The sequence below is a fragment of the Primulina tabacum genome, chromosome 3, assembly GCF_025594145.1.
Source record: "Primulina tabacum isolate GXHZ01 chromosome 3, ASM2559414v2, whole genome shotgun sequence".
NCBI lineage: Eukaryota > Viridiplantae > Streptophyta > Magnoliopsida > Lamiales > Gesneriaceae > Primulina > Primulina tabacum.
Window position 1 is genome coordinate 17,457,980 of NC_134552.1, and position 11,450 is coordinate 17,469,429.

The 11,450-nt window shown below is 34.1% G+C and overlaps 1 protein-coding gene across 2 annotated transcripts; it reads left to right on the forward strand.

Annotated features, from left to right (window-relative positions):
* The first annotated feature begins 2,009 nt into the window (after positions 1–2,009).
* Positions 2,010–11,185, forward strand: LOC142540885 (putative alpha-mannosidase At5g13980). 2 transcript variants are annotated; one of them, XM_075647322.1, is made up of 30 exons: positions 2,010–2,326; positions 2,531–2,614; positions 2,694–2,782; positions 2,942–3,116; positions 3,313–3,432; positions 3,578–3,664; positions 3,749–3,820; positions 3,944–4,057; positions 4,318–4,418; positions 4,516–4,609; positions 4,707–4,874; positions 4,951–5,037; positions 5,300–5,365; positions 5,434–5,490; positions 5,735–5,954; positions 6,046–6,185; positions 6,347–6,412; positions 6,495–6,554; positions 6,643–6,714; positions 7,047–7,094; positions 7,186–7,305; positions 7,470–7,535; positions 9,301–9,413; positions 9,547–9,631; positions 9,822–9,932; positions 10,008–10,100; positions 10,250–10,297; positions 10,411–10,479; positions 10,579–10,802; positions 10,891–11,185. In XM_075647322.1, exons 1-29 carry the CDS (start codon positions 2,120–2,122, stop codon positions 10,792–10,794), a joined length of 3,048 nt encoding a protein of 1,015 aa, XP_075503437.1. In that variant the 5' UTR covers positions 2,010–2,119; the 3' UTR covers positions 10,795–10,802; positions 10,891–11,185. The 2 variants fall into 2 exon arrangements, with proteins under 2 accessions (XP_075503437.1, XP_075503438.1); XM_075647323.1 differs by lacking the exon at positions 7,047–7,094.
* The last annotated feature ends 265 nt before the right edge of the window (positions 11,186–11,450 follow it).

Here is an 11,450-nt window from a genome sequence, read left to right on the forward strand (position 1 = left end):
AATCTAAATCAAGTTCTGTAGGGAGAAAAAAAGTAAGTATAAGAAATTTTTTTGCATATCGACTTCAAGACAGGGATTGCGAATCTTCAACTATTTTATCTTCAAGAAGGCTTTTTCAGCAATTTGTTGTCGATGCATACACAATGGTTGAATCTTCAAGGCTGACATATATCCGGATGAATCAAAAACAGTTGAGATGTGAGATGTATAAAGGTCTTCATGATGCACTTTTGGGCGGTGAAACAAATTCGTCCACTCAAGGAAAACGTATTATATTGCCTGCTACATTTACTGGAGGGGCCAGATATATGATTCAGAACTATCAAGATGCGGCAGCTATATGAAAATGGGCCGGTTATCCAGATTTTGTTTATAACATTTACATGCAACCCAAAATGGCCAGAAATTGTGAGATTTCTCGAGGAACGTGGGTTGAAGCCTGAAGACCATCCGAATATTGTTTGCAGAATTTTTAAAATAAAGTTAGATGACTTGATTAAAGATCTCGGAAATAATAAAAATTTTGGAAATGTTAAGGCAAGTAAAAATTTTAAGTTTTGGCAACTATATATTATTTTTTATTATCATGAATATTAGAAATTATAAATATTTTACTAAATATAACTAATTATTCATCTTAAATTATTGCAGTTATATATACCGTGGAATTTCAAAAGCGAGGATTACCGCACACCCACATTTAGCTTTTCCTCTGTAAAGAAGACAAATATCTAACCTCAGAGGCAATGGTTTCATTTCTACTGAAATACCTGAAGAAAAAGATGATCAAGTTTGTTACAGTTCAGTACGTGATCTCATGATGCACGGTCCATGTGGAGAGGCAAGAAAGAAATCCCCATGTATGTCGATCTGATGGTTGTTGCACAAAGATTTTTTCAAATGATGGTTATGCAACAACTGATATTCCTAACGGACTTTTGCTTAAAGATTACAATGATCCTATTGCAACAATTGTTGACAGCACATATCCATTATTTGGAAATACTGTCAGTGATGCAACATATTTCCAGCAAAGAGATATATTGGCCCCGACTCTTGATGTCGTTCAATCAGTAAATGAATACATGATTTCTATGAAACATTCAGAGGAAAAATTGTATCTAAGTTCTGATACAATGTGTCATTCAGATAAAAATATTGATTTATTAAATGATGAACATACCCCTGAGTTCTTAAACGCGATCAGGTGTTCTGAAGTACCAAATCATGAGTTAAACTTGAAGGTAGGAACTCCAGTTATGTTGTTGCGGAACATATATCGTTCTTTTGGACTATGTAATGGAACTAGGTTGATTTCGACAAGACTTGAAAATCATGTTTTGGAAGGAAAGATTCTAACTGGAACTAATGCGGGTCATAAAATTATTATTCCAAGATTGTTATTGACTCTTTCTGATACAAGAATTCCTTTCAAATTTCAACGAAGATAATTTTCTTTGATTGTATCATATGCAATGACAATCAACAAAAGTCATGGGCAATCTTTATCTCTTGTAGGACTTCTTTTGAAAAAATCAGTTTTAAGTCATGTTTAGTTGTAACTCATTGTATCTAGAGTTACAAATCCTAAAGGTTTAAAAATTTTGATATGTGATGGCGATAGTAACAAAAAAATTCAACGACAAATGTTGTGTTTAAAGAAATTTTTCATAATATGTGAAAAAATTTGTTTCTTAGTACTATGATTTATAATCATTTTTTTGTATTTTAAAAATCTATATAATTTAATATAGTAATTAATTTTATCCCGTGAACTAACCCATAACGGGGGTTAGATAGTAGCAATTACACCTTAGTTACAAAAAAAGGAGAAAGTCAACCGCACCAAAATCTCAACCGTTATTTGAGTCTGGTTTCCAATGAATTTGGACTATTGGTCCGAACCGTCGCCCACCGTCGATTTACGCCTCATGTGGTTGGAGATCAACGGTTGCAATCAACCGTAAAACTTTCTGGATGTGCAGAAATGGAGAAATATCTTCTCGCTCACTCGCTGTCAGACTCATGAGACATCATATCTCTCATTCAATTCCACAGCTCTCAACTCCATTATTATGCAAAAATCCTAAGGAAGCTGAAATTTCTACTGGTTCCGGCAATGGCGAGACTTCGAGGTATCCAGTTGGCTTTTACTGCATGTGTTGTGTGTCTTTTGGCGGTGGAGGCGAAGTACATGGTCTACAATACTTCCGGAGGTATTGTTCCTGGAAAGCTGAATGTTCATTTGGTTCCTCACTCACACGATGATGTAGGGTGGTTGAAGACAATTGATCAATATTACGTTGGGTCCAATAATTCTATTCAAGTACGGCATTTTCATCTCTTTTTCCTAATTGAATTGCGTTTCTAGCTTGTTTAATGATGAAGGACGAAATAGTGTAATATGCAATTCCTGCATGTTTCTTGTAGTGTGATGTTGACTTTCAGATGACTTGTGGTCGACTTCGGTTTTTGTTAGATTTTTTTCTGTCACGGATTTGAAGGTTTGGCGTGAAAATACTCTGTGTAGGTAGCGTGTGTGAAGAATGTGCTGGATTCGTTGATTCCAGCATTGTTGGCTGATGAAAATCGGAAATTTATCTTTGCTGAGCAGGTGAGATAAATCATATTTGATTTCATTCATTTACGTATTTAGTTTTCAGTTTGTGTCAATAATTTCAATATTGTGTCAGGCTTTTTTCCAGCGGTGGTGGAGAGACCAGAGTGAAGCAGTGAAGAATACGGTCAAGGTTCTTGTCAACTCCGGTCAACTTGAATTCATGTACTAATGTACTTTTCATGATATTTACGAGCAAGCGATTTATTCAGTTGTTCCTATGAATGCGAAAAACAATATTTCAGTAGCTGCTCTTCTTTTGACCAGTGTATGGTAGGTGATGATGTTTTTCTTTTTTGTTCCAAAATAATTTTGTCTATGCAGAAATGGTGGCGTGTGCATGCATGACGAGGCAACTACACATTACATTGATATGATAGATCAGACAACACTAGGACACCGATTTCTCAAAGAAGATTTCAATGTCACACCAAGAATCGGTTGGCAAATAGACCCCTTTGGACATTCTGCTGTTCAAGCATACCTTTTGGGGGCAGAGGTACCATTACGAGTCTGTACGCGCAGATTATGGTCGTGATCCTGCCTCCTCATTCATGACCAAGTCTTTTACCTAATCCATCCGCTAATATGCTGAATGATGTTTATTGTAGTATCAGGGATTCTTATTGATTGAGAACAGTGTAATTCTTACATTGCAGACTTCTTTTAACTGAAAATGGCACTCTTCGGTATAGGTTGGGTTTGACTCTCTTTTCTTTGCTCGAATTGACTACCAAGATAGAGCCAAAAGGAGTTCTGACAAGGCCCTCGAGGTTATCTGGCAGGGTTCCAAAAGTCGTGGTTCATCCTCTCAGGTTATTTTATGGACTCAAATTTTGAGGTCCTACTTGTGATTGCATTAGGCTTTGTTTTGATGCTCATAACTAGTTGTCATCTCTTTAAGCCTTTTATCAATGAAAGTTAAGTGTTTCGCTTCACATTTCGTTCTGAATTATTTAGATATTTACTGGTGCATTCTACGCGGGGAATTACGATCCACCAACTGGTTTTTACTTTGAATTCGAATCTGATTCCCCTGTTGTCCAGGTATTTCTTTAGGGAAAAAAAAAGTCTGAATCTTGACATTTTACCTGTGAAGATTGTGATAAAGTATATGGTTTTTGACTGAAGGATGACATGGAACTTTTTGATTACAATGTTCAAGAGCGTGTCAATGATTTTGTAGCTGCTGCCATCTCACAGGTAATTAATTACTGGCAAATGTATTTTAAAATTTTCTTGTTTTCCCTCTGTTTGTGTTTCTAGTTTTCTACCTTTTCCTTTGTCATACTGATCTCATTAGTTATTACCCCCTCGCAATGACAGGCCAATGTTACACGTTCAAGTCATATAATGTGGACTATGGGAACTGACTTCAACTATCAATATGCGCATACGTGGTTTCGGAATATGGACAAACTCATACATTATGTAAATCAAGTCAGTATTTTCTGAATGTACAAGTCACATTTTTGTTGAATCATTCTTAAGAGAAACTTAATTATTTTAAATACTTTGTTGACAATCATTGCACTTTTAATGGTTTAAGTATTATTTTATGATCACTTTGTTTCGAATATGTGCAGATGAAGTAAATTTGCTCAAAAACTTCTTCTTGAAAACATTTTTTGTATTAAAAATATTGTAAAATCCTGATCCTGTCCCTATTTATAAACTAATGGTTTTCAACCTGATCGCAGGATGGCAGAGTCAATGCATTTTATTCAACTCCATCTATATACACTGATGCAAAATATGACTTATATGAGTCATGGCCTCTTAAAACTGAAGACTACTTCCCGTTGGTTAAAGTTTTTGATTTTTCGTAAACGTATTCAAAAAATGCACATTATTCTGCTAAAGTTGTTGGCTGATAATTGAATCACATTGTGTATCAGATATGCGGATCGTGAAAATTCTTATTGGACAGGATATTTTACAAGTAGGCCTGCGTTAAAAGGCTATGTCAGGATGATGAGTGGCTACTATTTGGTAGGTCATGAAACCCTTCAAATATTTCTGATCGTTAAGGTAACTCTCTTTCAAATGCTTTCAATCCAAAATCCCACTGGTCTCCGGTCTTAATTAGGCAGCAAGACAGCTAGAATTTTTCAAAGGAAGAAATGAATCAGGACCGACAACTGACTCACTGGCCGATGCGTTGGCCATTGTACAACATCATGATGCAGTTACTGGTACTGAGCAGCAACATGTGGCTAATGACTGTGCAAAACGGCTTTCAATTGGTTACAAGGAGGTACAATATTTTCCCAACATTTTTTCTTTGCCACCAGATGGTAATGCATTAAAATCTTGAGTTTTTATTACCGCAGTCCGAGCAAGTTGTGGCAACTGCACTTGGTTGTATGACACAAGCATCGACTTCAGAATGCAAGAGTCATGTTACAAACTTCAAGCAGGCAAATGCCCGTGAACTTCCAGTTCTCTTGTATTTGTGCTATCTTTTCTTTAAAAGCAAATATTAACTTGAACAGTTGTTCAGTTTCTTCAATAAACTCTTTTGAACTTCTGTTCAATCCATTTTTATCAAATTGAATTGGCTTATGCTCTCTCACCTAGATGATTTAACTTCTATTTCTAGATATCGGGAGACTGATCTTCTATTTATATTTTGAAGTTAATTAGATGCATCAAAGTTTGAATCCTTTCTTCTTTCACCAGTGCCCCCTTCTGAACATAAGCTATTGTCCGCCAACAGAAATTGATCTCTCTCTTGGGAAAAAAATAGTAAGTAACAATTTTTATCGAAAAAAGGTATTGAAACAATAGATAAATCGTTCCCTTGCTTTTCACAGGCGGTACTTGTCTATAACCCTATGGGGTGGAAAAGAACGGAGATTGTTAGAATTCCTGTGAGTATTTTTGATTTGATCATTTTTATTTAGTTTTTGCTATGACAGTGATGTCAAATTAGCAGGTTTTCTTTGTCTATTCTGCTCAGTACATCAGGCTTTGTCCTGGTCCCTGATTTAATAGGAAAATGGACTGGTTTTGATACCTGAAGTGACGTACTTGTTCGACTAAATCAAGAATAAAAAAGTCAAGAAATTAAGTCAGCAAATAATTAAATAATGTAATTTTATGCCCTCGATGCAGGTAGTCAATGAGAATGTCAGTGTTAGAGATGCTGAAGGACAATTGATTTTGTCACAGCTTATCCCTATAGTTAATGCTTCAATAGCCAACACAAAATTATACGCCGGTGTATACTTGGGCAAATCTTCAAATGTCAGTCCCAAGTATTGGCTTGCATTTAGAGCAGTTGTTCCACCTTTGGGTTTTAGCAGCTATGTGATCTCAAGTGATAAACCGGGAGGTTGTTACACTGATCTTTTTTAAAAGTAGTAATTGAGTTGAGCATTCGTACTCGATTTTTTTAACATTCTGTCACTTGTTAACTCATGCAGCTTCTGTTTTGTCAAAACAATTGTTGTACACATTTGAACGGAGTCAAACCAGTCCTATAGAAATAGGTTCAGGCAGCTTGAAGCTTGTGCACTCTGGAACTAATAGAAAGCTGATGCAATATATTAATAGCAGGAGTTTGGTATGTCCTCAGAAATTTACTCATTTGTCTCCCATTTAGCTGCGCTTTTTTATTTGTCATATGCTGTAGTAGTCTTATCATCAGTAACTGGTCTGTAAACTTCCGTTTTGGTGCTGCAAAGTAGTGAACATACATGATAGCACTTATATTTTGTAATGAAGGTAAACATTTCTGTAGAGCAATCATACAGTTATTTCACTGGATATGACAGGAGTATTGATTTTCAGGTAACATCCCCATGTTATTTAGATTTCTCTCCCAAATTGTTGCTGGTGGACTTTATTCAATAATTTCATTTACTTATTGAAGGCTTCAGGGGCATACGTTTTCCGGCCAAATGGTTCATTTCCAGTGCTTTCTGAAGAGAAGGTATATACGTTCCTTTCTAAGTTTAGCCTCCGGTTTGAATAACAATTGCTTGATACAAAAAAAATAAGATAATTGATATATGTTTCAGGTTCCACTTACAGTTTTTCGAGGTCCACTCTTTGACGAAGTTCATCAGATGATTAATTCCTGGATATATCAGGTTCGCAGTGGATTCATTAGTTTATACATCAGATGACATTTATTTTTCATTTTACTTGGGACTTCTATTTCTAAAATGCCTTGACCAACATATTTAAATGAAAATATTATTACTCTTTTTACGAGCACTGATTTTGAAATTAGCTACTAACAATCCAACCTAATTCGGTTTCTCATGACTAAGTTTCAAAAATCTATGACAAAAACAGTTGGAAATTTAGAAAGTCAAATGTGAATCTGCACATTGAAAAAACTAGAGATTTGGAAGAAAGATATAGGCATATTGTGATTTTTTTTCTATGTTATATGAATTTTTAATTTGTCTATGCATAGATTACAAGAGTGTACAAGGAGAAGGAACATGCTGAGTTTGAATTTGTGGTAATTCAGCCCTCTTTGTTTATCTATTTATTTCGTGAAAGTTATCCATCCTTTGTGGTTGGAAACCTACCTAGTTATTCTTTATTTACAGATTGGTCCTATTCCCATTGATGATGGTTTTGGTAAGGAAATTGTAACTCGCATAAAATCCAAAATAGGAAACAATAAAATATTTTATACAGACTCCAACGGGCGTGATTTTCTTGAAAGGGTATGTTTCATCCACTAATCTCTCAGTCGCTGATTTTTCTTTTCAAAACCTAACATACTGTTCAGAATATATATCATTCTTATTACAGAAAACAATACATTGGTTTTCGTTGACTGTGACATTATCAATGCTTTGATCGATTACTATTTGCTGTTTCTGTTTAGATTCGAGACCACAGAACTGATTGGGACCTTCAAGTGAACCAACCTATCGCAGGAAACTACTATCCGGTATGTTTAGCCTGAAATAACCCTTTCTACAGTTTTCCTTTTATTTTCATTCTGGGAAAGATTTATGTGAAAGAATTATGCTATCATATTCTTGCTGCCAACAACATAGTAGGTGGTTATCATGGGCAACATTTTGTCTCCACTTCCAAATGTGATTCTTCTATTCCAAAAATCTTACAATATGCATATAGCGATACTCCCAGGGTATTTAACCTGAAAATTTTAATCACGAAATGAAATTATGTTGTATAGAGTATTTAGCCTGCATTCAATTTAAAAAATCCAACATTTAACTGGTACAGCATGACAATAAAACTACAAGTAGATAGTTATTAGCCTACTTCTGTTCTCAATCAAACCTACTCTATATACCTATAAAAGTGTGGATAGTAAAAAAGTTTTCTCATTGTGAACGGACATTATTACCCTTCACATGTTTATTTATTTTCATTATTAGGTAACATATGTGGTAATTTCACATTTAGTCTATTAATTAATAATTAATACTAATTAACCATATTTTATGGTTATTATTTTGTGCTTTTGATTTTCTTCTCCATGTTCTTAAATGTTTGTGCTAATTTTAAATAAACATACTTTAAAAAAATTTACTTAATATTAATATCAATTATTTTTTTCATTTTAATTATATTCATATTTTAATGTTTGTGCTAATTTTAAATAAACATACTTTAAAAAAATTTACTTAATATTAATATCAATTATTTTTTTCATTTTAATTATATTCATATTTTAATTTATATGTAGCAAATAAGTCATCTCCACGTTTTTAAATGTTTGAGCTATTTTTTAAAAAAATACTATTAAATTTACTTAATATTAATATCAATTATTTTTTTCATTTTAATAACTTTCTTGGACTTTCATTTAAATTCTAAATTAAATTAATTATGTTAGTTATTGTTCTATTTCACCATCATTTGAATTCATTCAGTGAATTATTAAAAATAAATTTTAATATAATTAGATTTAAAAAAAACTTCAAAAAATTATATATATGAAGGACTCATGATAAAGTATGTGAGTGCTTTGAACAAAGAGTCATTCAAATAATTCTAAATTAAATATTGACAAATGAAAAATTAAAAAAATTAAAATAATCATTATTACTTTTAAATTAAATAAAACAATTTGAATTGAAAATAAAATTATATTTAATCAAAATTTTAAATTTATTTTGTCAAACTTCTGATATATCATTATTCCAAATTCTTATAATTTGTTTTGATCTATCTTTTTCCGAACAAAATGTTGTTTGATGGATTTGATCACGTTATGCAAAGATTAAAAATATTTTTACTATTAATTTATTTTTTAGTTATTTAGAATATGGGTTCACGTGCGGATGCACGTGCTTTTTTGCTAGTTTCTTGAAAAGGCTTAATGTTGGCATTCCCAATTGACAACACAATTGCCATTTGTGGTCCACACTTTGATGCATGATTGATAAATTTTTTTGAGTTCATTGCTTTCATTGAACACCAAAGAGTTATTTATTTATTAGGTTGAGTTACTTCCCTTTCTGTCTTTGCTCACCTCTAAATTTTAATTAGATTCTATACCTGGAAGAATAGTTGAAATAATTTTTAAACTAGCTAGATCCACTTAGTGCTTGGACTATAATTTTGGTCCCATCAGAGAAGTCAAAGGAAACAAAATGCCAAGAAGTTAATGAAATATTGTAACTTAGGAGAGGACCAATTATCTTGTTTAGCTTCATCTATTACATCCGACTTTCTTTCAGATCAATCTTGGAACTTACATCAAAGACGAGAACTCAGAGCTATCAGTTTTGGTGGATAGATCAGTAGGAGGATCTAGTATTGCTGATGGTGAATTGGAGATAATGCTCCACAGGTTCTACTCATTTTATCAGACTCCCGTGCTGTGATTTTTTACCGTTCCAAAATATTGAGATTGTCACAGGAATGAATCAAGGTGTTACTCTTACTTGTATGCTTACCTTTACTATTGTAACTTGAGATCATAGGAGATTGCTATATGACGATAGTAGAGGTGTTGCTGAGGCTCTAAATGAAACAGTCTGCGTCGAGGAGAAGTGCTTGGGTTTAACTGTAAGAGTACTGTCATGATGTTGAAAAAAGCTGAAGCATATAGTAGAATTTTGGTTGTAAATATTAACTAGCTACTATGAAGTTTAACCAATTACTGAATATCATTCTTAAAAAATTTAAGGTTAGTTTTCTGGTTTCACTTCAATCGAGAGTACATACTAAACCAGATCAAATTCTAAACTTCTTGCAGATCCAAGGGAAGTACTACGTCAGGATTGATCCACTTGGAGAGGGATCCAAGTGGCGCCGATCATTTGGACAGGAGATATATTCACCTTTTATTTTAGCTTTCTCCGAGCAGGTAACCTCAGAATCATTCTGTTCTTGTTTCTGTTGAGTCAATATTTATGACTATATTTCCTTTAACATATCGCAGGATGACGAGTGGACGAATTTCCCAACACCTACCTTTTCAGCAGTGGATCCTTCATACAGTCTTCCTAATAATGTTGCTATAATAACTCTCCAGGTAATTCTTCTCACAAATATGATGACTAAAGATTTTTTGTTTGTGTATATATGCCGGGGGCCCATTGGACACCACGATGGGTAGCGGGGCTTGACAAACAAGAAGTAGTGTGTAATATTTACCGTTAGTTGAACTCTTCTGGTGCTCAGGAGCTTGAAAATGGAAATGTTCTCTTTCGGTTGGCGCACTTGTACGAGGTTGTCATTCTTAAATCATTCAAGAATCTTTGTCATTCTCTCAACTCGACTATAGAAACTATTTTCTACGTTCGTCTCAGTTTTTCTTCCTTATTTTTGTTATCTTGTCATAGGTTGGAGAGGACAAGGACTTTTCGGTGATGGAAACCGTGGACTTGAAGAGAGTTTTTGCTAACAAGAAGGTGAGACAAACAACATGAACTTTATAACTCTTGTCAATTATTGTAATCAACCCCGTACAAACATTTAGCAGTTTGTATTGACTCTTATGACCTTATCAGATAAACGAAGTCAAGGAAATGAGTCTCTCAGCCAACCAAGAAAGAGAAGAAATGGAGAAAAAGAGGTTATCCTGGAAAGTGGAAGGCTCCAATATAAACCAAGGCACAGTATTGAGAGGGGGTCCTGTGGATCCTGTGAAGTTAGTGGTAGAACTTAGCCCAATGGAAATTCGAACATTCATAATTGAATTCAACTTGAATCTATCTGAAAATTGAGAGATAAGGTAAGTTGCTAAAGTTTTTGGCACATTTTGAACTCGTGAATCGATTTGATTATTACCATGTTTTATTCTAACTGAGCTCATATTTGAGGAAACACTCTCAGTTCCTGATCACCGAGGTTGTTCAATAAGAAGGCTTGGATAATGGGGTCACCTGTTCGAGCATCTAAATGTGAATATTGAAGGCTGCTAGCTACTGTTGCTGCTGCTGCTCGTCGGCTTAAAATGGGGTCTTTTTTCGGTAATGTTACTGTCTTAGTCAATTTCAGTGTTTTCCTTGATGTTCTCCTCGATGAACCGAAACTTAAAAATCAATGGGCTTGTGAATGATGATAAAATCAGCTCAAGATTTTATGTTAATGAAAACACTTTGATTTTGATGAGTATGCAAACTGTCTTGGTCGGCTGTTCCTAGTCCATGCAAAACTGGAACCCGTTGGCTACGAAAAAACAAAAATTCCCGATTTGTTGTTTTATGATTTATACAAATAAAACACTCGGAGATTTCAAGGATGGATTTGCTATCCTAAAAATGTTGTGTCTGATATCATCTGTGTGATAAAATATATCTCTGTATATCCCATAATGAATTGAAAGATCTTGACACATAAGATAACTTTGTATTTGTATGGCAAGACATGAAAAAGACCA